The sequence below is a fragment of the Boleophthalmus pectinirostris genome, unplaced genomic scaffold, assembly GCF_026225935.1.
Source record: "Boleophthalmus pectinirostris isolate CB_2022bp ecotype Guang Dong unplaced genomic scaffold, ASM2622593v1 HiC_scaffold_13, whole genome shotgun sequence".
NCBI classification, from domain to species: Eukaryota; Metazoa; Chordata; class Actinopteri; order Gobiiformes; family Gobiidae; genus Boleophthalmus; species Boleophthalmus pectinirostris.
Genome location: NW_026571036.1, coordinates 18,136,778 through 18,163,072, shown reverse-complemented (window position 1 = coordinate 18,163,072; position 26,295 = coordinate 18,136,778). Strand labels below are relative to the sequence as shown.

The 26,295-nt window shown below is 40.2% G+C and overlaps 3 protein-coding genes across 7 annotated transcripts in view; 1 reads left to right on the top strand and 2 right to left on the bottom strand.

The window, feature by feature from the left end:
• Nucleotides 1-14,794, top strand: part of nhsl1b (NHS-like 1b) — an 85,095-nt gene extending 70,301 nt beyond the window's left edge. For 4 of the 5 annotated variants that reach the window (XM_055149241.1, XM_055149244.1, XM_055149242.1 and 1 more), the window contains exons 3-8: nt 2,279-2,403; nt 2,716-2,920; nt 4,131-4,262; nt 5,651-8,815; nt 9,828-9,951; nt 12,696-14,794. In XM_055149241.1, the coding sequence (XP_055005216.1) occupies nt 2,279-2,403; nt 2,716-2,920; nt 4,131-4,262; nt 5,651-8,815; nt 9,828-9,951; nt 12,696-13,347 (4,403 nt within the window). In that variant the 3' untranslated portion in view covers nt 13,348-14,794. The remainder of the gene's footprint in view (nt 1-2,278; nt 2,404-2,715; nt 2,921-4,130; nt 4,263-5,650; nt 8,816-9,827; nt 9,952-12,695) is intronic. The other variant, XM_055149243.1, reaches the window with a different exon arrangement.
• Nucleotides 14,795-16,880: 2,086 nt separating this feature from the next.
• On the bottom strand, nt 16,881-20,399 carry hebp2 (heme binding protein 2). Its single transcript, XM_020918356.2, has 5 exons — nt 20,318-20,399; nt 19,999-20,101; nt 19,312-19,447; nt 18,207-18,387; nt 16,881-17,977 (listed from the first exon to the last, which is right to left on the bottom strand). Exons 2-5 carry the CDS (start codon nt 20,071-20,073, stop codon nt 17,794-17,796), a joined length of 576 nt encoding a protein of 191 aa, XP_020774015.1. The 5' UTR covers nt 20,074-20,101; nt 20,318-20,399; the 3' UTR covers nt 16,881-17,793.
• A 112-nt stretch (nt 20,400-20,511) lies between these two features.
• cmtr1 (cap methyltransferase 1) lies at nt 20,512-26,039 on the bottom strand. Its single transcript, XM_055149543.1, has 23 exons — nt 25,868-26,039; nt 25,386-25,487; nt 25,147-25,298; nt 24,915-25,073; nt 24,749-24,841; nt 24,596-24,671; nt 24,342-24,432; nt 24,194-24,266; nt 23,925-24,123; nt 23,698-23,816; nt 23,518-23,614; nt 23,303-23,435; nt 23,021-23,200; nt 22,889-22,945; nt 22,675-22,801; nt 22,470-22,601; nt 22,271-22,396; nt 22,067-22,158; nt 21,907-21,975; nt 21,783-21,830; nt 21,582-21,694; nt 21,317-21,425; nt 20,512-21,217 (listed from the first exon to the last, which is right to left on the bottom strand). Exons 2-23 carry the CDS (start codon nt 25,480-25,482, stop codon nt 21,082-21,084), a joined length of 2,478 nt encoding a protein of 825 aa, XP_055005518.1. The 5' UTR covers nt 25,483-25,487; nt 25,868-26,039; the 3' UTR covers nt 20,512-21,081.
• Between the last annotated feature and the right edge of the window lie 256 nt (nt 26,040-26,295).

Genomic DNA, 26,295 nt, shown 5'->3' with positions numbered 1-26,295 from the left:
TCTACATTATTTATATGGTGGGTTGCCAAACAACACCTGGGTTGTGGATTATTCCCCCGCCCCCATGCTGTCAGCTCCTATCACCGCCAACCTGCCCCAGGGGGTCCCCTCTCAGAGGCAACAGGTGTTCAATGAATGCACCTGTCTATTACACATACACTGTAGACTTCTGTACTCTGTCCTGTCTGCTTATAGGGCATTAGAAGGATAAAGGCATTTTATATACTTTAGGCTGCATGACATATAAAAAGAAAATTAGGAAATATTACTTATTTTTTTACCTGTACATGAATTACTATAGATTCTTAGGCCAACACATGAACCTTTCAGAACAACTGAATAGGCTGTGCAACAGTGAATCTCTGTCAGTAATGGTTACTTTGGCTACTTAATCTTTGTAGTTTGTTTATTTCAGTGTCATATCATTTTTGAGGTTTTTGCACATGTTTTTCCATTGTGTTTTATAACTACAAATGACAAATAAACTAACCTAACCTAATGAATCCTGATGACCACCATAGTAATGTTGTTTTTGTAGAGGTGTATTCAGTACCTGTCCTGTACCAGTCTTCTTTCAGGTCAGACAGAGCATTAAGATGACAAATCACCTTAATGTCTTTATCACAATCCTTTATTAGTGTAAGCAACATTCAGCATCACCCACATTAAGATAACAGAGTCCCAAACCAAACGAACATTGTTAAATCTAATTGGGTTTTGTAATTGCTATGCTACTATTATATTTCCATTCATTCTTTTTCACTTGGTGCCACCATGACATCATCTGCCTCCCTCTCCTACCATGCAGTGAGTCACTTTTTAATTTGATTTAAGTTTTACATTGGTTTAACCTTGGATTACATTTTAACTCGGCATTTGCTATTGTTTTGACTCGTTCCAGAAGGGGACTTGTTTGTGAACTTCCCTGTACATGTTTTACTAATAAGGATTGCTGTAATTCCATAACCTTGTCTTCACTTTTTTTTTCCTCTTTCTGCCTGTCTTCCCTTGTGCCACTTTCATGCACTTCTGCCTAGCAACAAGCGACAGCCCCTTATCACAGGCTTATTTATTTGATCAACCGTGCCCAATCACACCCCACCAATCGTCTTACGCTCGTCATAGTATCCTCATTAGCATTACGCTTTCTAAATCCATCCTTCAACACACGAGCTGCTTCTCACAAACGCTGCCTTTCTTGCCCCCATTAGAACCTATTATCCGTCATACATGCACCAGAGTGGCTCTCCGTAGAGACCAGTTGTAATTAGCAATGGAGATAAACGCCACACAAAATGGATCAAACGGCGCAACCTTGATAGGACAGGAGTGTTTGACAGTGCCTGTACATGTGCAACACCTAATGCAAAAACTGGCTTAATGAATAATTCAGTTTGTATTAGTTGATATGTATAAATAATAGCTGAGCAGTAGGGTTGTAATGTATTAAAAAAAGCAACTGATACATAACGTGTGATAATACAGGACTACTGTAATCATCAGTCTTTACATAGGTTTTATTAACTTTGTGGATAGCTAAATACATTTAATGTTGTTGATGAAGAATTAGGCATAAATGAAAATTTAACCAGGCCTCCATACACCTAATTGCAAACTGTGCAGCCCTATATTTTTTGGAGTAGTAGTAGTAGTACCTCAAGTATCTGAACTGTGCAGGGGCTCAGCTCCTCCATCTGTGTTTGACAGACTGTACCCCTCCCATGTGCATTTACTCATGTAGTGGGCTGTCTGTTACAATATCACACATCTCCATTCATCCGCATCACCGCCGAAACAGCAGGTGGTGAGGAGAGGTGTGAGCAGTGCTTGCCAGCTTCCAATGACGTCTGTGGTCATGTGACACCCAAGCAAATTCATCTAAATAGTTAATGTTCACCGTAACCACTAGTTTTATATATATATATATATATATATATATATATATATATATATATATATATATATATACACACACACACATATATATATATATATATATATATATATATATATATATATATATATATATAGATAGATAGATAGATAGATAGATAGATAGATAGATAGATAGATAGATAGATAGATATAGATAAACACACATATATACATGAAGTGCTGAAGCAAGCAACTTGTATAGCTCCAGAAAACACCAAAACATTGAAATAGTACTACAAAGCACAATGTAACATGTCATTAAAATAATACAATAATGTATATTGACTTAGACAAAATAGAACAGACTCAATTATTAACGAATTTCTTGCTCTCTGTGTTTCAGAATGTGACAAACTGAGGAAGGATGGTTTTCGGAGTTCCCAGTACTACTCTCAGGGTCCCACATTCTCAGACCCCCTACAGACGGGCAGCGTCCAGGACGAGGAGGATGAAGACAATGACAAGAAGGTGTGTACTTACTAGTATGTGAGAGTTTGTAGAAAATGTCCTCTAGGCTCCACATACGATTTAGTTAGGAGTGCCATACTTCCATCTAGTGGCAATATGTGGTGTTGCAGTGCCTTTAGTACACAAGTTTACATGTCTTACGGGGCCATAACATGTTTACCACTCCACTGACTTGCAAAGGTGAATGTAATATCATTGTAAGGTGTGCTCCTTTTGCACAGTTAATATTCTTGCAGATTTTATTTTGTAACTTGATTTTTTTATACTTTATATTTTTATATGTACACTTCATTGTTGTTTTTTCACATCCAGTCAATAACATCATCAGCAGAAGATGACAAGTCCCAACTGTCCATGAGGTCCCAGACTCCTCAGGGCTGTGTTGAGGACAGGGAGGGGTCAGAGGTGGACGGTCAAGTGGTTTGGACCAAGGCCACACCCCTCCCCACGCCTGAGGAGAGGATGAGACAGGCTGCTCAGGCTGTGCCCACTGACATTGTTCCTATTAATGTAACAGGTATGCTCCATCATATCAATTTTTACATAAGAAATTTTGCATACATATCATTGAAAAAATGAATATGAAAAAAGTGGTTTAAAATTTAAACTACACTGTACCAACTCCACTCTGTCAAAGAACTCAGTTTATTCCCATCTGAATAAAGCCCCCTTTGCACCTGACCGTCCTTTCTGGTTGTGTGCATTTGTCTGTTTAAATTAGTTTGACGGCTAATCCAAGGTTAGGAATTCGGATGCATATCTGAGTGTTTGCAAATTGTTCCCAAGAGGCTCTTTTTGAGTATGGAGCATTTTGTTACTATGTGAGCTGGGCATGATGTTGTAAGATATTTATATTTACTTTTACATTATTCAAATTTTCTATATGCAAAAAGTTTGATTTTAAATTTGTGATATCCCTATGTGGTACAAACATAATATAAGTGTAGTCAATACAAAGCATTCTGGAAAATATATTGTTACGGAATGATTTATAAATAAATGACCAATACCACATTGAATTCAAATTGTCAGTTTACAATAACCATCTGATTTTGCCTGTGTCACAGTCAATCTTCCTGTGGGCCCATGATCCCACAGACACTAATGAAGCCTTAATGTGTTTCCTCTCCTCACAAATCACTGTTGACTTCATCTGCTGTCACTTTGCATTACTGAGTGAACGAGGCTAAAGCACAGACACTGGGCAAGATCAGAGGGTTTTTTGTCACCAAGTGTTAACGTGACAGTCTGCCCTTAGACTGTTCTCTACATTCATGATGCCTGTCCACTGCTGAGGCCAGACACCACTATATGCCGACAATCTCTTACCTTGCATCTGCATGTCTTGAAAAACCCAAACCCTGTTCAGCGATTCTTATTAACATCCACTTTCCACATCTCAACTGAATATACAAACAATAATGTAACACTCAGCACTGAATTTTAAAAAGTGAAAATGTCTCAAACTTTGCAAATGGATCAGTTTCTTAGATTTAGCCATAAATATTCTCAGCCTATTTGCTTCATGATTTATGCTACTATTTGAGACTGATATTTTGAATCCACGAGCAAAGATTGGCACTACTCTTTAAAAGCTGCTGTCAAAAAGCAGAATGCATGTTTTATTTAACAAGAAACCGTTGTGCATGTGAAGTTTTCCCTATAACTAACTGTTGACTGTTTGCTTATGTCTGCGCCTGCCTCGCTCTCGCTCTCCCGCGCTCCAGGCGAAGTGTTTGACCGACAGGCAAGCATCCGGCGCTCCCTCATTAACACTGACACCGTGTCCCGAAGGCCCAAGAAGGTCAAACGCAGAAAGACTATATCAGGGCTGCCAGACAACTTCAACCTGGATTTAGGTATGGGTGAATGTGGTGGCAACGTGTAGCGCCCTCCACTGTCCATAGACCATAGTGCAAGTAGTGGTAGCTGTAGTTCTAGCTGTAGTAGTTGTTCTGTAATGGTTATACGTTTACGTGCTTCTGTCATGATGGACCTTTTCTTTTTAATCGATTTTTGGGTTGATTTGGGGAATTCTTGGGCCATACTTTGTGTGCTTTATCTGTGTACAGTGCTATCATTTGTGTGTGTCTCATTCCTATTCATTTTACATTGATGAATACTGCTGCTGGTTTGTGGCTTTCTTCTGGGTCAGCCTTTTGCACTTCCAGTCTTGATTGAATTCCTATTTATTATCCAGATTTCATTTGAACTGGTTTAAGCCTGTTTTTTTATGAATTACATTTTTGCGTAATCCCCATTTTATCCCTTTCTTAAAGCTTGGAATTGGTTTAGTTATTTAATGTGTGTTTAGCTGATATTTGAACTAAAACATGCTGTACATTTTTAACTTCTGATGATTGTAGTGATTGACAAAGTATAAAACTGCAAATATAAAAGTGAAATGCCTTTTCTGACTTCCTTTTACAAAAGTTCTTAGTCTTTTTGAGCTCCCTTAACTGGCGCAGTTCAGTTGACCACCCCATGTGTTTATTTACACATGTTCACTGTGGGATGGCACTGTTTTTGAAGCAAAGAATAAGTCCACTGCGATAAAATCAAAGCTGATAGAAAAAGAGCTTTAAGTCTGGTGTGAGCCCAGCTGACAACTGGCTCAGAATGTCATGATTACTGGGCTGGGGTAATAGTCCCCATCCTTCCCTCTCTCTCTCCTCTTGCTCTGATGCTGCCTGGGAAGTACTAGACCTGCAGCTTAATCTATCGCAGTAGCAGCAGAGGCGAGCCAAGCTGTCACTCTGGTCTTTAGCGAGAAGAGGAGAGAATGTGTGTGATGCTCAGGACAGAGGAAGAGGAGAGGAAAGATGTTGGGGAATTCAAAGACAATAGCAAACAGAAGGCAGTCCGGTTAGCCAGTTTTTGGGCCATTTGTGTGTTTTTCTGGTACGTGTTAGTGTTTGTGTCTTCACCTCTATTTTTGTCTGCATTCTGCGTACTTGACCCTGCTTGTGCATGTCTCCCTGCATTTCTGTGTTTGCTCAGTTTCACCTGTTTAAAGGCCAAATTGACAGTTTTCATTCTCTAATAGACTTTGAGCCTGATAATCATGAGAATGTGTCTTCTGTTTTGCCTGTTCCACTGTAATGCAAGCCAGAGCATGTCAAGCAGAGGTTGCTAATTAAATTGTGATCAAGAACAGAAAACATACTAACTAAACTTTTGTCAATAAGGTAGAAAAGTAATATTTTCAATGTACTGAACTTGTTTGCTTTTTCTTACTGTTTATCAGCACCACCAGGACGCTGTGGGGATGCACGACCTCATTCCATGTTCATCCCGGGACAATATTCCACTTTGGGGCGAACCGGAAGTATGAACTCAATGCTCCGGAGGTCAGTGACTAGAGACTCTTGCTCTCAGACAGAGGAGGTGAAAATAGTCCCTCCGTCCATGAGGAGGATCCGCGCACAAAGGGGACAGGGTATTGCTGCACAGATGGCAGGGATTTCAGCTTCATCCTCTACTGGAAGTATATCCATCTCCAGTACAGACAGCTCTGGGATAGTCATGATGCCTCAGTATAATGGAGATGTGTCCCGGTTTCACAGCCTGCCCCGGGGTGCCAGGGTGTCTCTAAGTGCTGATCCCATTTACAGCAGCACCCCCATTAAATCAGAAGAGCACGGGACACCACAGGGCCGCATTGGCAAACTTCAGGTGGATGATACAGCGGTTCACATGAGAAGTGCCCCAAGAACAGGCACTCTGCCCCGTCCCAAGTCCCAAGAGGTCAGAGGGAGCCAGGTCAGTGAGTGGGGTGGAGGTCCGGCCTGTGTGGTGTCCCCTCATGCAGCGTACTCCACCTCTCTCATTCCAAATGCCATGATGTCCAGCTCCTCTGAGGTCATTACATTAAACTCATCTGGGCATAGCCCGCCCACTGCAATAGTTCTACCCAACGGTCGCCCCCTTAGTGTGGCATCAAGCATAGATACCCTGACATCCAGTCCTGCACCCTTCAGTCACAGCAGCACCTGTCCTGCTCTGGCCACTTCCACTCCAGTGTCTAAAGCTCAGAGTGCGGGCACTGCCCCAACGAGTGAGTCTGGACACTCAGACAGCAGTGCACACAGCCACAGTACACTGGCCCCTACACCTCCCTGTTTGCCAGAGGAGCAGTGGATCTATGACACACCTGAAAATGTAGTGGCCCCACATCGTTCACTGACCTCCAGCTGCTCCACACCCATAAACCAGCTGTACAGCAGCCTGGACCGTTCCTCCAGGACCACCACAGATTCCAGCTCGGTCTACTCCCAGGACAACGATGGCTACTTCACCTCCATGCACCTGGATTCAGGCCTGCGCTCACGCAGCCACGGCAGTGGCCATGGGGCGGCCATCGGACGGGCCACTAGACACAGCATGTACGAGTGTCGGGAGCTGGCCAATCATGAGGACTCTACAAGTTTGTACAGTGATAAATCTCTGTCCCGAAGCATCTCTCTGCGCAAATCTAAGAAGCCGCCTCTGCCCCCAGCCCGTACAGACTCTCTGCGACGCAGACCTGGGGAGAAGAAGCCCCTGGGAGGTGTGAGTGCGATCAGCGGAGGCTCTGAGTCTGTGCTCAATGAGAGCCTCATCGCCAGTCTGCAGCAGAGCTTACAGATGGGACTGAGAGCAGGCAAAGGAAAAGGAGCATCACCTTCATCACCCTCCCACAGCCCGAGCAGTGACTATGACGACCCGTGGGTGCTGCGGCCGCGCAGTCATAGCAGCATCAGTGCTGGCAGCTCAGCAGCGTCGCTGGGAGTGCACTCTGGTGTAGTTTCAAACATGTACTCACTTTGCCAAGTGACTCCTGCTCAGAGCGAGACCAGCAGCCTGCGCTCAGACTACGCAGAGTCCTGGGGCTACTACATGGACTACCCTCGAGGCCAGACTGACCAGAGGGCACAGTCTCCTGCTGCCACCTCCACAGAGACTGTCTCAACAGGGGTGAACTCTGGAGATCTCCAAAACAATGGGGACAATAACAATGTACAGTCTCCTACAGCTCAGCAGGGAGTGGCAGTGAAGCCGAAAACCTCACCTGACAGAGTACATAGACTCACCTCTCCCTCTAGTGGCTACTCCAGCCAGTCCAACACACCCACCGCCGGGACACCTGTACCCTCATTCGTCCGCTCCATGTCCCCTTCAGGGAGTCGCCCTCCAAAACCCAAAGTCCCAGAGAGAAAGTCCTCCCTCATCTCCTCTGTGTCAATGTCCTCTTCATCTACTTCTCTGTCCTCCAACACGTCAGACTCTCTCAAAAACCCACCTCCTCCTCCTCCACCACCCCCACTGCCTGTCTTCTCCTCCTCTGCTCCCACAACCCCTCTGAGTCCCCCACCACTCTTCCCTGCCCCTCTGCCTCCCTCGTCCCCTCCCACTCCTCCACCACCTCCGCCACTACCACCCACCCCACCAGCCCAGACACTAAGCCCGCCCCCTGCCTGTTCCACTTCCCCTGAGTTTCCTCCTCCTCCATCCCCTAATGCTCTAATCCCCCCCAGCTCATCCTTCAATGGCAGCTTCAGTCCTCCTCCTCCTCCACCCCCATACCCCAATGTGGATCCCCCTCTGCCGCCGCCACTGGCTCCCTTTGTCGCGTCATCTTCCTCTCAATCTGTTGTCCCAACACCAAAGCAGCAGCCCCCCAAAGAGGCTCTGTCCGATAACGCTATGCCATCACCCAAGCCCCTCATCACACCATTTGCCCTGCAGAGTGTCCAGCTCCGATCAGTAAAACGTCCTGACAAAGAAATTGATAGCAGCACAGACTTTCACCTCAGCAATGACACGAAACCTGAAAGTTATGACTCCAGCCCCCAGAATGACACTCAAAATGACTGTACTGAAGATGTGTCCCGCCAGTCGTCCCCCTCTCCTGTCTCAAAGCTTTTAGAGGAGTTGTCTCTAGACTCTAGTTTCATCAATGAGTACCAACACTTGAATGGTAAAGACAACTACAATAACCATGACGCAATGCAAATCTCCCCACAGACCTCTCCTGTCAAACAGCCTCCAGCAGTCTCCAAAAAACCCAAAAACCCCTTCATGCCATCAGTTACACCCCAGCCTCTTATAGAGCAGTGTCAAAATCAAGAACAAAATGGACATTTGCCTACAGAAGATCAGGCAGATTCACTTACAAAAGAAGTTGAGTTAAAAAATGGGCTGCAGGAAGATGGGGAAACTTCAGAGAGCTCCGAGCCTTTAACAGAAAGCAGCGAAACATTGACAGACCCACAAGAAGAAAACTCCAACATGTCTGCTCCAATCAGCCCAGAGTTGAGTGTGTGTACCAATGGACATGATGAGGAGGAGGAGGAGGAAGAGGAAGAGGAGGAGGAAGGTGATGGAACGAGCAGCACAAGTGGATCTGTCAGCTCCAAAGAGGATGACGCAGGTGAGTGACAAGAGCTATACTGTATTTTTTCTAGACATACGGTAAACAAAATATCCTATACTGCAAGATAGAATGTACTCCTATTTATACATTTTCTTTTATGCAAAGCTACAGAAGTATGACATTGACTCAAATGGGGCGCTAAAGTATCTGTCAACATGTTCTCATTTTGAAGTTAGATCCCAGACACTTAAAATATAAAATCATTGATCAATTCACTAAGGCCAAATCACAATTCTCATTCATACCCCCCACGCCTTCCTCGTAAATCTAGCCCAACCCCTTTCCCTTAAAAAAACTACCTAAATCAGTATCAAACTTTGCCACATTTCCCATATTTGTTGTCAATTATCCATTGGATGCCTGTCATCCATCCATACTTGAAAAAAATAAGCTCAAAAGGTTTAAAACTGTGGAAATGGCACAGCTTATCAGTGGGATAGCAGTGCCGCAGCCTCTTGGATCTCCTCTCTTTGCTCATCCTTTTCACTTTGTGTACTGTGCTGCTCCTATGGCCACAGTCCCATTTTCCCCTGCATTGCTCAGTTTTTTTTTCATTCACTCCAGCCCCCTGTCTATCTCACCCCCTGAAGCAATCCATCCTTATTTTCAAATATGTTTTTTTTTCCTCTCATCTTTGCTGTTAATCTCCAGTCTAACTCAGTATTAGGTAAGGGAGGGGTCCGTGCCTGTCCATCCCAGGGGGAGATGTGAGTTTTAGGGCAAGGGGGGAGGGGCTTAGTCACATCAGAAAGGGGAGGGGGAGTAAGTAGGATGTAGGGGAGGATGCCCGCAGCAGCTGAGGCAGTCGAATTGCAGACGTGAGCGCGAAGGTTGAGAAGAGGAGGGGAGGAGGAGAGCAGCTAAAAACTCTAGAAGAAGGAATACACTTAAGGGACATACAAACAGGCAAAGATGTAAGAGGGACACATGGCTACCCCTCTGATTTTAGACGCAGGATGAAAGACTACATTAAGAGATCTATATTTGTAACAATGTCATTTCTTCTTAGGTGAGGTATTTCATTCCAGCAGCACGGCAGACTCGTCACCAGTTCAGTCCAAAGGGGCGAGCATGGTGACCCCTACGCCCTCCCGTCCCAGAACCACGGAGGACCTCTTTGCGGTCATTCACAGGTGGGCAAACTCACTCCTGTCAAACCCTAACCATGCCCGCTCCGGTGTGTTATCATGTGTTCTCTGTCTCTCCTCTCACTGTATCTCTGTCAGCATCTCATCTCATTTTCCTCTCTGCCTCGTAACCCTGAACTTGACCGCTCCTTCCCCCACATCACCCTTCAGGACATGATTTCTCTGTTTCCATTTCTATCCCCCTATGCTTCATCATCTGCCCTGCTGTCATAACTTTACCTATTGTCAACCCATATATCAGAGTATGCATTAGATTTAGCTGCTATGTGTTGCCCCTGGATAAACAGTTTGTACATCAGTAAGCACGTATCTTCACTGTTTATTTTTGTGTGTATATAGTCAAATTAGCTACGCTCATTTTGACTTAAAAGGCTGTTGCTTCATCCATATTTAAACTACTCAACACCCCGTGGTACTAATCTAGGTTAGAGGCCACCAGAGAGAGTGAGTGTCTATCTGCTCTAGTGCACTCCAGTCTGACATATATTGCATACGTGCGCTCTTCAAAGCAGGAGGAGACATAAATTTCTCATGCAGCCCACACCAGTTTGTGTTTCACGGTCACGTGGCACAGCAGTCAAGAGTCCTTTTAGCCATCGCAGGATTTCATTTCATGGGATTTTACTTCCTCTGGCAACACTCGCTTTATTGACCGCACTTTTACTGAAGACGTGTGTTATGTAATATAGAGTTATTCACGTTTCTTACTCACGTTAATTATGGCAATTTCAAGAAGGGCACTAGATCTCTAAGCAGTTGAAATGCTAATGATTTTCTGTAGTTCAAATACTAATGATTTTCTGCAGTGTTATTAAAATCAATCAATCTATATTTTCCAGTGATGCTATTTGAATCATAAATGTAAGGCAGTTTTTTGAAGTTATTGACTAATATTTCTTACACACATCAATTATGGGAATTTCATGAAGGTTTCTAGATCTCTAAGCAGTTGAGTTGTTATTAAAATCAATATCTTTATTATGATGATTTATATCATTATTTATTGTGACGATATTTGGATAGCAAGGTTAAGGAATCTTTAAAAAATGTATGTAATTCTTATTAAGAAATTATGGAGTCTAGATTGAATTAGTGCTAGATGTGTAAACCAGGTCTAATTCAGTCCCACAAAATTTCTCTAAACCAAGGAATTGAGTAATGACATTGGGTATATTTATGATACATTTTCTTTTCTTATAAATTATGTTTAGTTGTTCTGTTTTCCTGCTTAGATAAATGCTAAAATTACTACTAATAATGTCTTTTTTAAATCTATTCAGTCCCTGATACAACATAGTAGTGAATATAGCATTACATTGCGCTTCACTGGATTCAGGTGTTTTAATATATGCATGCATGAATCTCTTACATAATGCTATAATGTGGCATGCCCCATAGAAGACAATTGCTGCTCTGAGAGGTTGAATTTAGGGCAACTGTTTGAGTCTTTAAAAACCAGCGCACACCTCGTATCACTGCACAGTCTCTCTGTGACCTTCAGCACCCTCCACAGGTTTTTCTGTACAATTTCTCTCACTAGATCCAATCTGTGGGATTAGGCATTACGTCTCACCTTGCCTGAAGTCCTTTTTAATTCTGTGATCAAACCTCTTTCTTATCAGTGATCTGAGTTTTCATGCTTTTTATCGTCTCGTTAAGGACATAAAGGGGGCGCATACCAAGTGGTTCAAAGTGGCAAAATAAAAGGCATGCTCCCCTAAATAACGTTGTTACTTCGCAATGCTGCTACCTATGCATTTTAAACAGTTAAGTAAGTACAAGGCACAATAGCTTTCTCAGAGAATTGCCCTGCTTTGTTATTTCCTTATGGTTGTTATAAGGGCTGCGGTAACAACAACCCCAAACTCCTGCTGAGAATGGCAGAAGTGTCGTCTTGTGATTAAAACCGCTTTGGGCACAATTCCCAGTTTATTTTTTTTCTGATATATTTCTTTATGCCTTGGTCTTAGCTTTTTAGCAGCGAAGTAGCAGCATCGACAGTTTTCCCTCACTCAATTGAGAATGCTAAATTATTCAATTATTTTTAAGCTCTTGTTATAATTATTCCTGTGTCATTTGCTGCTCTTTTGTTTATTACTGATTCGGTGGAGTGATTGCTGGGGGCATCGCAAACATATGGCAAATTTGGGACGAAGATTTGGAGAGTGTTGTATCCTCAGAGGAACTATGCATAAGCGTCGCGAGACCAGTTAATGAGTTGAAGAAAGACATATCCTGTAGGCTTAAGATGAATTTAAATTGGTTGTTGTTTCTGATCTGAACTCTAGATGGATAATAATACTGTTACTAGATGAAGTTAACAATCCCCTGTGACATCTTGATTAACCCAGATCCATTTTCCCTTCCTTTCATTTCCTTTTCTGCAGTACCAGGGCTGGCAAGAGTAACAAAGTATAATTTAAAACTAAATACTGAATGAGATAAAGTCGTCAAAATGTTGCATATAGAAGAAAGTTGAAGCCCATAAATATTACAAATTACTTTTTCTCCCCGCTTGTGGAATTGTCTGAGCAATACCACAAACACAAGTTGTCTATTGGAGGGTTGATTCAGGCTTAAATAATTAATACTCTAACTCTTAACCCTAACCTCTTAATCTAGAAGTTACTAAGCCTGAATCTGAAACTACTTGTTCATGCTTTATTAAGACTAATTAAAGTGTAGTTATTGTAAAGTGGTAGCCTGTCTAAATAGCCTCTTTCCCACAGGTCCAAGAGGAAGGTCCTGGGTCGCAGTGTGTCAGACGATGAGCGAACACGACCTGGTTCTCACCCCTCTTCTCCCCCAGTGACCCCCACAGGCAGCTCCACTGGCCTGGCCTCTTCTTTGCCCCGTCAGACCAGCTCCATCCAGAGATCTCTGCGCAAATCCTCCACCAGCAGCGACACCTTCAAAGCCCTACTGCTGAAAAAGGGCAGCCGCTCCGAGACCAGTTTTCGCATGTCCGCTGCAGAAATGCTGCGCTCCACAGACCCACGCTTTCAGAGGACACGCTCCGAATCTGCCCTGGAACCCCCTGCCTCCCCCGGATCGCCCTCCTTTGCCCCCCACAGCCCCTGCGCATCACCAGGCCGCAGTAAAAGACCCTCGGAGGAGTGGAACCGCTATGACTCTGTGCCCCTCCCCTCACCCACGTCCCCCTCTTTTGCGTTTAGTGGGATGAAATACGGACGATCACGCACGCCGCCCTCTGCTGCCAGTAGCAAGTACAACGCCCGCAGTAGGATACTCAGCAGCCCCATGACTGTTATATGTGAACGAGAGGGAGAGTGGGGGGAGAGTGAGTACAACGATGCAGTGGACAGCCTTTCAGCTCTCAATGACTCCAATGGCACTTTATCTGAAGAAAGCAGGAGTTAGATGGACTATGATTTACAGAAATGAACTTTTAGAGTATGCCCCCAAGACTGGCACAAGCAAAGACACGCCACTGTTCCATTTGGAGGTCAGATGTGGCACTGGTTCAGTAATGTTTCAACAGTTTCCTTAGTTTTTTTTGGTTAAATAATGCATCATGTTTTGCTTCATACACATTGTTGCCTATGAAGTTGTGATTCTTAAAGCTGCAATGGTCAGGCTTAAACCAAGTACTACCTAATAATAAAGTATTTGGATTTCAAAGTACAAATAGGACTAGACTGAGAACAAATATAGTCTAAACCAGGTCTAAAATGGGACAAAAAATACATGTTATTACCGCAGTTTTAGAAAGCTCTTGTTAATGATACCTTATGTAAATATAAATAGGAATAAAGGGAGCTGTGTCAGAAAGCAGGATTATTTCAGCTTTATGGGCAAAAATGTGTATTTACTCATCCAACCATGCATTTCTTTTGAACAATCACAAACAGTCTTTGCAGTGGTGCTATGTAGCAGGCAACGTCCTGGGCAGATTTGAATGTAGAACGGTAGCTCTTCTGCAAATTGTGGTACTTCTGTGGGATACTTTGCAGAGGGCTTGACGCTGCCAACCAAGTTAAATGTTATTGTACAAAGACTTGACCCTAACTGCAAATTTACTCTAAAACATGATTTGTGTTGTTTCGTTTTAGTTTGTAGATTTGCATTGTGCATAGTCATTATCTTTGTATTGTTGTTTTAAAGATTGTTTTAAAATTATGTCATGTTTTGTTTTGGAATAAATATGTATAACTGTAAAGCTAAAATGACAGAGGAAAGTCTATTTTAGTTATCATGATGGTTACCAAAGAGCTGAAAAGTTAAACAAGTTATTACAAATAACAATCTGAAGGGTGTGGCCACTTGTCATTGTTTTCACCTGCTAAAATCGCCTGAATAACTCTATCCTTTTGCAGTTTTATATGGTTCTGTATGTACATATAAAGAGAAATGAGTTTTAAGTAACATTTCACTTATTCTCAAAAATCTTTGTACTATTTTAGTAGCCCTGTGTTTGCTGAAAGGGAGTGGTTTTCCTTTTTTTTTTGTATATTATTTATTTGAAAGTAGCAGGGCTGTAACTTCAGTGACCTGGTCCAAGCAGTTGAACAGAGATTGGTCAAAATGTAGTTGTATTGGTGTTTAAAATGCAATAATATTTAAGTTTTTGCCTTTGACTGCCCTTCATATTTAGATTTGACTTGACTTATGGGCATTGCAAAGTCATGTGAATTTTTAATTAAAGTTATAATTTTTTTGTCCAATCTCCAATCAACTGCTGACTTACTTGAGCACTTTGGGTCGGGTTCATCTCATGCCTCAAACAGCAAAAATGAATCGTAAAAAATAAGACGAAGGCATAATGAAGGCTGGTTGCTCATGTGTATATGTCTGTGTAATTAAACAAGGTGATATAAAGTCATGGCTATGTTTTGTCTCTTTCCAGTCTCTTTTATATCTTATAATTCACTGGCATCTGTCCAGTCACGCCAAAATCCCTGCATCATTAAACTTGTCACAAAGGGATCCACACTCGTCCATCAAGTCTAAAACTCCTCATCAAGTCTAACTTATGTCTCAATACAGTAAATGGCATTTTAAAAATCTTCATCCCAGTCAAGAAAACTCACTCAGTGCAATATAGACACAGCTGGTTCTAAGGTGCAGATCAATACAGCCCCTCTCGCTATAATCACACTATTGACAGGCCAGCGCGTTTCTGCTTGATTGTCAAGATGTTTTACAGTTCCACCCCAGAGAAAACAAGGCCTGGGCAGTGAAGCTGATGTGATCCACAGTTCATGCTGTAGGAGGAAATAATTTTAATTTAAAGGGCCCATATTATGCTGTTTCTGATCTGTTATGTAATGTTTCCTCAACACAACCATACCTGGAGTTGTGGTTTGTTTTGTTCACACATATTTAACACACAAACCCTGCATATTTAGGAGGTTTTAGTTTTTAGTTAAGAGTTTTTCTCTCACTGAAAACGCGCTGTGGAGATGCAGACAGACTAATAATGTGTCACACAAACTTGTGAATGAAACAAAACACAACTACAGGTCTGTTTTGATGATTATAACATGAGCCCATAAGTCAAGAGTCAATTTTATGTAATATTGTACCTTTAAACAAAAGAGTAAAGGCACACTGTAACATTTCTGGTAAAGGCCTGTACCTTGTGGTCTCCATGGAGTTTACTTTTTCTAGAAAGTTTCACAATATGGCATTAAACTGGTCGATCTCTTGGTGTTTGTTTTGCTCTAAAACACCCTGAAAAACAAATATTCTTAATGTGAATGGGGTAATTTCTCTACTGATCTGGCCTGTAATTTGTAATTTAATGCCATATTGTGAAACACTGAAGGCAATAACATCTTCTTACAGACAAAAGGGTAGCAGACCCTACTGAAGAAAAGTTGCATAGTGCACCTTTTATTAATGGTTGAGAGCTTCTTTTGATCACAGCAAGTTATATGATGTTATAGATGAGATTGTCAGGTTGGTGTAATATTTTATAGCCACAATTTCCACAGACTATCAAAGGCATGCATTGTCAGGATATACACCCCTTAAGGCCTTTAGCTGAGAATGAGAAGTATGCAAAAACATTAGAAAAGAACTGTTAATCATAAATTTGATGCCAAAAATAACACACTTCCTACACTATACATTCTGGTGCTCGTCAATTCAATAGCTTTTGATAACCGTATCACTCCTGCACACAATGGATTAGTTCCTGCTAGTTTAATCTCTGTCAGTTGAAAATTGAGTTTAGTCTTTTCACTCCATGCCCTCCACATAAACCGCCTGCTCATACCCTCCAACTCTCTATCAGACTAAAGAGGTTTCTTCAGTTATAACACGGTAATATTAATCTGCAGGCTTCCTATCTGCAATGTTTTAGTGCCAACGGACAAGTGGAAAATAAGGCATACAGTGTAAATAGAGACCATGATCTCTGCTGAGTGCTTGAACACGATATTAGCAAATTTTCCTCCACAAATAAAATAATTGAGTCAGCAAATGTCAGCAAGGAGACACAGAGATAGATACAAAGATAAAAGGAGGGGGCAGTGGAGGTGAACTGTAGCTTGGTTTCATCTGCCACAGAAAGGTCACTATAGCAAAGACAAGTTCATGTGATGAGACACACACTCTGGCATTTAGCTGAGATAAGATAATAAAGTTAGTGAATTTATGGTTCAGTGCATTTCATTATCACAGTATTGAGTCCTAAAAACTACTCACAGAAAAGCACGAGTCAACATGCCCATTGTTAGGGGGTGTGTGAAAATACTGAAATATCTTGTTTAATGTGACAATACAGTATCGATATAGCGCCAAGATAATTTTTTGGTATATTTTACAAAATTATTTTGTTACAGTGCTACAGTTCTGTTGCTTGTTTAGAAGAAGGAAACTCATTTTTGCAACACATTTAACATTTTCACTGTTTTGATGGGTATGTTTCATATTAACTTTGCACAATAAGGGGTTTAACAAAGACTTTTATTATCACAGCCATGATTTAGCTATTATTTTTTACTGAACCATATCGAATCGATTTGAAATATATCATATTGAACTGAAAGTACACTATATCAAGATATGTATCGTATTGGCAACTTCTTAATGATACCCATCCCTACTCATTGTACTGCTCCCAATCCTGTATAAACGGAGGTGATTGTGTCAGTGTGGATCAAACAGAAGGCAGATGCTGTGTTGGAAAAAAGAAGGAAGGCAAAAACGTATTATTATAGATTTATAAACACATTTATGTTTTTCATGTTATTCTTATAGAAATACATCATAGTGATTTTTCCCTTTAAACATTTGTAACTTACAATTTTAAAGTTTCACAACTGTTTAAAATGCAATATAAAATAGCAAGACTTCAAAACATTTGTCAAAACAACTTAAAAAAGCTGGGTATTTTGAGTTTGGATAAGCAGCAGCTCATGATGTTGCTAAGAAAAGAAATACTTTAAAAATAAAACATTTTAGTTATTATAAATGGGAGCACAAAATGAGAAACAAATACATCAAACAGTAGGAAAGCTGATGGTACTGAAAGGCATCCAGAGGTGTTTACATTCAGTAATTAGTTTTCCCTATATATTTGGCAAACCTGTAATACACTAAATCAAAAAACAGTAATGCTGCCTTAGTATAAGGGCACTTGTGGTTGTTCCCTGCTCTATGTATAATTTTCTCACTGTAGCAGTAATTTATTGCAAAAGTAGACGGTAAACATGCTGCATATAGTTGCTTAGTGTGACCTTTTAAACTGGAATCATGATTAAGTAACTCAAGTAATATCCCTTTAGTCAGCTACATACAAATCTCAAGTAATTATTATGAAATTATTTAGTGCACACTTTTTTGATTTTGTTAATCTCACTACTCAGGCTTCTTTTGAAGGATCCAGACCTCATTTCTGCGGTTGGTCAGTTTGAATGGACTGTCGTAACCTGCCACATAAAATGGCTGGTCCACAAACTCCACCCCATCTCTCTTCAGGCTCTCCACCAGTTTCAGGAGCTCATCACGCTTCATTTGCTCATTGGAAAAACCTCCATGGGTCCTAGTGAGACAAAGAGTGGAGGAATACAAAACCACCAGTTGTGCACTTGTAGTCAAAGTTATTTTTAAATAAAAATAAGTTAATCCAATTCAGATATAACACTGTCATTTTAATTTTGTAGATTGTGTTCATAACCAGGCACATATAAGCCAGTTATGAGGGTAAAATCTCTGACTGGGTGGACAAGAATCAAACTGAGCTGGTTTTGTTTAATCACTAATATTGTTACCTGACATAAGCAGTGAACTCCTTCCTGTGCTCGATGAACAAATCCGGGTCGGTGGGCTCGGGGGGCGAGGCCTGATGCTCCTCTGGGATGTAGAATGACACAGTGAACTTGGACTCACAGGTCGGCCCCTCTCCAGGCTCCACAAAACAGGACACAGGAGCCGTCATCTCCACCTTCACCTCTGTAAACAAAGTAAACCATTTAAGTCATACACATATGAAAAGCTCTCAGCAGTCACCACAGTGAAGGGTAAAACAGAAGCACCAGCTGTATCAATGCAACTATTAATGACATTTAAAAGCAAGACTAATATTTTATGCATTATAAAAAAAATATCATAATATATGATTTACTTGATGATGCATTATGCATTATTTGTTTTTAGTCCATGGTGATGGTACTGCTTGAAATGTTCCACCATATGGCATTAAACATATCGGTCTTCATGAACACAGCAGGTAATACCGCCAGGCCAAGCTACAGTGTGTGACCCTACTACCAGTTAGAACACATGTTTTAGGGTTGTTTTTGGAGAAATAAAAACACCTCTAATTAAATAAATTCAAGGTAAATACATTTATTGCAAAACTGTGGAACATCCCTGGTAATGCGAAAACATCTGAATGGAGACAAGCAGATGGCAGTTACACAGTGCACCTTTAAATTACACAAACTTTGTAAGCACTGATATAATTCACATGATAGTGCAAATATATACACATGCTGTAACCACAGCAAGATGAATTGTAATCATGTATTTTATAGGAAACATTTACATCAGGATGTGTACATAAGCACACAGTTGTCACCACATTATGGAGAGCGCAGATGGTGGGCAGATTTTTACAGAGGGTGCCAAATACTCAAGATTAAACCCAAGCCTCCACATCACACTGTAAATGCCACAGCATAAACAATATACAAGCTCATAAATAATGCGGTGTAGGATCTGCTGAGTAAGAACAAAGGCAGTGGCACTGTTACAACTGCTGAGCAAGGGCAAAAGTCTGCCCTTCTTGAGTTGTCCATAACTGCTTCATGAAAGTTCATAATTTCCTAGGAAATTGGAGACTGTTATTTTTGTGTTGTAGGAAGACTCACTCACTGTTCTGGTTGGTGCCTCCAATGTATTTGAAAAGTCTCTTAAAACCAGTGCCCATGGCTGCATCCCACTCCATCCCAGTTAAGGAGGTGCTAACCCACTTTGTAGCATGATATGTACGGATTTCATAGTCCTGTCCCTGCAAGATACAACAATATTCATAATAAGAAAGCGCCAAATATGCATAGGAGCATTCAGTTCAAAATTATATAATATGATTTCAAACTACTACTTCCATTGAGCCTACTGCACACTTTGACCTTTCACGTGATTCTAACTGCCTCGTTAAAACTGAGCAGAATACAGAATAAATTCATGAATAAATGTTTTAACATATGTTCTTGTTCTTTCTTTTAATGAAAGACATACTATGAAAGGTAAAAGACACCTAAATTAATTCCACTGGGATTATTTTACTGGACCATGGAAAAAAAAGGAGTGGTATGAATGCAAACTGAAATTCACAAGCAGATATTATCAAAAGCAACCCAGCTTTTTATTGTAAATAGTTGCTTGTGGTTAAGGAGGAAACAAACTATGTGACTAGTGCCTGCTTTAGCCTATATATTACTATGAACATTCAAAAAGATACTGGCTGTGGTCTAAAGTTGTGTTTATTAAACGTGTTTCGTTAAAAACTCATTTGTTACATGATGATAACTTGCATGAGCACATGGCTGTAGGTCTCACCTGCTTCTCTGCGGCTGTGAATTTGGGATTCTGCAGCCCACTCGAGAATAAAACTTGTCCTACTGCCTTAAGCATGACCTAAGTGGAGATGTCACCTGCAGGCCTATTTAGAATATAATAAAAATATATTTAATAATGACAGTGAGTAAAACATTATCTAACGCTGGAGAAAGTATGTCACATGACAAGCGATATTGATCAATAGCAACACAAATCATGTAAATTAACCTGACAAATGCACAAACACGTACTGTAATGACAAATTTATGTTGCATATGTTTTATAATATTGTTTTATAGAAAATACGGTGACATAATACCTGATGCAGTCTTTCGTTACGAGATGAAAACAGATGGGTGTGAAGCGCGACGTTTTATAATACAACTTCCGGTTTCCTAAACACGGGCTTTGATTGGCCAGAAAGTCTGAACTTCAAAATAAAGCTACAAACACAGTGCCAGTGAGCAAATAAAACCATATCTTGGGCTACAAAACATTATCAAACAAAATAGGTTGATCATTTACTACTTTCTTTTTTTCTTTATTCCTTCCAACAATATTTACAGCAAAACAGGATCCATGTTTGAAAGGCAGAACTCAGGAAAAGATTTGTTTTAGAGACTATCCCAACAAGAATGAGACAAATGTTTGTAGTTTTGATATAAACAGATAAAATTTCTATAGACACACGTGGAAAGGGTATTTTATATGAAATCTGAAAAAGTGTGTTAGTCCCAGTGCATTGATAGAGATGAACCACATGAAATCGTAATGCTGAATGCAAGGCTGATATTTCTATTCATAATGCAAGCCCTAGGTATTTCTATGTGCCGGGAGCTGTGAAAAAGAGCAAAAGGTCCAAAAGTCCAAATCCAGTCCAAAATAGCAGCAAACACTAAATTACTAGAGAACTGTAGTCTTAACACTACATAAAAAAATTAAAAGGGAGCAACATTTTTATTTGATTGACCATATTAAGAACCATTTATGTTTATTTCGTGGCATTATGTTGAATCTTTTGCTGGCCAAAGTACAATTTTTACACTATGTACTATACTTTACAGTAGAAGTAGGAGTGCAGCTTTAAATCTGGTGGTTTGAGTGAATGAAAGACAGCACATCGTCTTTGGATAGTTTTTCAGGATCCATCCGTGTCTGTGAATCGTGAACTATGACCCCATCCTCCCAGGCCCAGAAGAGTCGCTCTGAGTGACACACACTGGAGACAAAAAACAAAAAAAAAGAATACAAGACTATTCATCTGGGACAGACACTGATGAAATAAAGGGACATATATACAATATTACTCATCACGTACTGAAAAGGAGCAGCAGAGTTGGGAGGAAGATCATAGGTTGATTCCTTTGTTATTTTATTATAGAAGTATTTCTTCCTGGAGTTTTTACTGTACACCATTGTCCAAGGCTCTAATCAAGATAAAAGAAAGAAGAGACAAGACAAAAAATGTATCAGAATTCATCTGGACATAAGAAAGGTTGCATATTGGGTTGTTTTTTATGCTTTGCCTGAATTGTATAAAAAAGCTGACCACAGATATTACTTAAAACAATAAAATAACTAACCATTAACAGTTTTAACCATGTAGAGGCCTGTAGGGAGAAAGTGACGGTCATCTCGGCCAGTGTAGGACAAGCGGGGCATTCCTCCTGAACTTTTTGTAACCTTCATCTCCAGTCTGCAATCATTATCAACACATAATTTCCAAGATTTAATAACAAAGATTATTTAAATGCAACTGTCATTTTTTATTATTTTCAACTAACCTGACAAAAATCTTCTCCATTTCTTCAAGTCTGTATACTTCTTTCACTCTGTATAACACAAACAAGTATTACAATAATTTAAATAAATGTCTTGTTTAAAGAAATAAAACCTTAAACATCTTACCTAATAGGGTTCATATCCGGTCTGCTGGGTTTAGCCACAGCCTTCACAAACTTCTCTGCCATTTGAATTCTATATCAGAACAGCAGTTGTGATCGTTCAAAAAATAGAAATGGTTTTAGTTTATAATAGTTGTTGTGATAATATAATAATATAAGTATACCTTTGGTTGAAGTGCTGGTCTCTTACATCAGTGCCATTTAATACCAGTGCATCCATTACATGAACTGCATTGATTCTGCGTTGTGCTTTGCCCTGAAATGTATAAACAAGCAAACAGTAAATACCAGCAAATCAAAATAACATATCTCATGTCAAATGAATTGCTTCTAATGTTAGTACTATAGAGTATAGTGCATTCTCTCACCTCCCCTTTCAGTTCCTGGACGATCTCAACACTCAGTAGTGTATCTCTGGGAAGCTCAAGTTTAAAACTCTCCAGTTTCTTCCAGCGCAAAGGCATCTTTCCATCCCATGTGTATATTTGGGATTTCTAAACATTGAAAAGTATGTTACAACCAAATAATTAAAAATGATGTATGTACAATCTTGTTTTTAAAACTCACCCCTAAGGCTAAAAGGAAGATTTGTTCACCGCCTCCCACAATGCATCTGTGATCGAGGACATGGCGTAGCTTTTCAAGCGTGTGTGTGTTAAGGAAAGTGGGTTTACTCTGGAATGCCTCCAGATCTGCCCCCTGAGAATGGTGGAAATACGCAATGGGGTGAAATTAGTAGTTTGTTTTATGGCATACATGTAAAATGACTCACCTTCAGCAGTTCATGAAATTTAGATCTTGGGTCTGAGGAGGTTGATGCTACTCTAGCTTTGTCTGGGACCCCCCAAAGTTTGAGACACTCCTTTCTAATGTCAGCTTGCCTTGCCTCTGAGAGAGTCCTATAGATATGAGAAAAATATGCTGATAAAAACTTTGCACATGACCTCAATAAATGTTAAATCACCAAAACATGCTGATGTACGTACGGATCTACAACAAAAGCATGTATTTTTGCTAGGGCCTTGATCTGGACAGCACAGAGACTAAAGAAAAAAGACAAAAATATGGTTATATAACATAAAAAAAACCAATTATTTTTTAAAGTGAATTTAGTGTACCTCTCATTGGAGTTGACCATAAATTGGTAGAATTCAGTGTCATCTTTGATTATGTGCAGTGGGACTACTTCTAAAACATCCCTGTCTGTGTTCTTCAGTTGGTTCAGTTTCAGGTTGACTTTGAACATGTATTCTCTAACTGCATCTGAGCCTGGCTTCAGGTCACGACACACTATGTACCTGTGAATGCAACAACAAGACTATTACATTGTTCCAGCAAACACTATAATGAGCATATATAACATATAATACAATATAGGATATATTAATATGTCTGTATACCTCTCAGAATTAGCAGGTCGGCTTGTGACAGGTTTAAAAAGTGTTATTCTCTCAAAACAGAGGTACATTAGGTAAACTAGCCCCACACTGAAGGACGTAAACAAGTCAAATGTCTTACAGACAAAGTGCCCACCTGAAAGATACAAATATGGTATATTTAGATAACATACGGATATTATACTTAACTTGCTTTGGCACACTAATAACTCACATACCAGTCCTAAGAGTTGAAATGGCTGTGAGAAACTGACAGAGTAACAACTGTTTCGTTAAAATCTCCTGAAGGTTTTCTTGACCCTCCACAGAGAACCCCTACAAAACATATATTTTATTATTAAACTGATTTACAACATCATAATAAACACAAATACAAGTGTGTAATAGAGAGGCCATACTCCATCTGCCATAAGAAAATGCAGCCCTTTTCCCTCTGTACTTTCTAGCACAAAATTTCGGAAAGCTGTGATGTTTTCTGGCCGTGTGATGTCCCCATCTCCATCTATACCTCCTTCACCTATGTCAGACAGAGGGCACCTGCTTTTTGATAACATAATTTATACTGTCCAAAATGTCCCAATATATCCATGTCCTTGACTGGTGTTTTTGTTGTTTGCGTACATACCGTAGTAGGGCTCAAAGAGTTCACTCGGTGCTGCATAAAAATCTTCAAGTTTAAAGTCACAGGGACCTTTCAGGGTCATGCCAAAGCCTTTAGCATGCCAGCCTTTCCTCCACAAAATGTATTCTGAAAAACCTCCCGGCCCTGCGCAAACATCTCCAAAGTACAAGAGGTCACCCTCTCGGTCCTTTATCATGGGTTTCTAAAAAAATGGGACAACACAACATTAGTCTTACTTAGGTTGTGGCGTGTCATACAGCACATGTACGCACTCCTTGTGGATCCTTAGGGTTGGTGAACATATGGTCGAAGCAGTGGTCAATATTGGCCATTTTCATAGCTGCCCTAAAAGCACATGATAAAATGTGATTTGTAAATATGTCACTTGCCTGTCATGCAATGGTTAAGCAAAAGTCTAACCTGTTAAGGAAGATCCCTCCTCTAATTGTTTCATATGGATTGGAGCGAGTACGTGCTCTCCTCATCTCTTCACCTTCTAGATCATCGAATACTGTCTAAATAATCAACATACATTTACAACAAATTAATCTAATTAATTACAGTTCTTAAATAAACCGTAATCCTAAAATATACACAAACTGTACATGTAACACTTTAAATATAAATATAACATATGTTCAATTGAATTAAATCACTTGGTGATGCTTAAATACTTGCCTTGCATCTTAGAAGAGTATGTAAAAGGTCTTCAGTGCAAAACTCTGTCTCATCCTCAATTTTCATTTTTATCTGATGTGAAGCAAGTTTTTAAAAAAAGGCTTATTAAGACGCCACAAGAGAATGAACAACAGTAGCTGTGGTTTTACCGGGCCAGTAAGCATCCAATCCAGAAGTTCATGCGAATCCGGCATCTCTGTAGTGCATTCTGGGAACCATTCAACTTTTTCGATTGCACTTGGCTTGATAAATAAAACACAATAAAATGATTTTACATACACACATCTGAATATGACACAGTGATAATTCTGCTACCTCAGGTTCATCGCGCCAGTCAATATTAAGCTCCCCCTGAAAGCCCTGGAGTGTCAGACCAAGACCTCTTCTCCCTCTCTGTGTTGATGCTTCTACGATCTCTTTCCGTCCCTGGCCAAACTTTCCCAAGCCTTCCCCTTCACGGAAGCCCATTTTGGCCTGACAATGGAATAAATATGTTTTAGTGTCAAGTTATATACAACAACATCTTTTGGCAGTCATTGAGGTTTACCATAAGCTTCTGTGAGACGCTGTTGTACATGGAAAATCTGGATGAGGACTGGGTAGCACTGTCTGCTTCTGTAGCGTTAAAAGATATAGATGGCATAGAGAAACTTGGTTTGTGGTCCTCTTGATCACTGAGGGACTCATTCTGACTGGAGTCTAAAATAAAGAAAATAAGACCCAATATGTAATATAATATAAGACAACAGTTAAAGGACAAAGCATATCTTAAAAAACAGTTTTTACCTTGTGCAGACAGATCAAGATCTGAGCTGCTATCATCACGTCTTTTCTTTGCGTCCACTGGTGACAGCTGTCCTTCATTTCTTCTCTTTCTGTTCATTTTTGCTACAAAAGATTTAAAATTTAGTTGTTGCAGTGCCAAGAAAAAAATTATTTCAAATGAAAAAATAAATTGCTCTAAAAATAGGTTCATGCCTTCACGACAGTGTTAATCATGTCGTGTCTACAAATACACATAAGTTGCATACTTTTTAATGTGGTACTCATGCTTTTTAGGATATTCTGAAAAAAATGTTTCATCAATGCCTCTGCAACATATTCAAGCCGATAATAACATTAGTCTATTTCAGCCTACAGACGCGGTGTAAAAGCAATTATTGTAAATATCCAAAGCCTGATAGTCGATATCTTTGTAATGTTTTTATGATAAAAAATAATGCACATGCAGAAGCCACAAGCTTGCTAAGTTAGCATATTGCTTTTACCAGCTCAGAAGAACTTCACTCTTTCTTTGTAAAGAAGATAGACAAAGTAATGTCAATAGGCGGATCAATATTTCATTTTTAATAGTTTGATGCCATTGTTAAGACGCTGTAAACGCGTTGTTTTTAAATGTTCGCGTTAGCTCCGCGCTCAGTTTTGGAGCTACACGGGTCCTTCTTTTCAACTGGCGCACATGGATGACGTATAGTGCATCAAAACAAAAACATGGGAAAAAATATAACCTAAAAAGGCTTATTTGGGTTTGCCATAACAAACTAGAAGATAAATTACTATTTAGATCTACAACAAGCTAATTAGTTACTTCATTAGGAAACTGTCAATATGCTATCACTACAAGAAGCATTACACAGTGAATTGAAGTCTGCTCTGGGACTGTCATGTTCTGATCTATTGATTGGTAAAAGTAAGT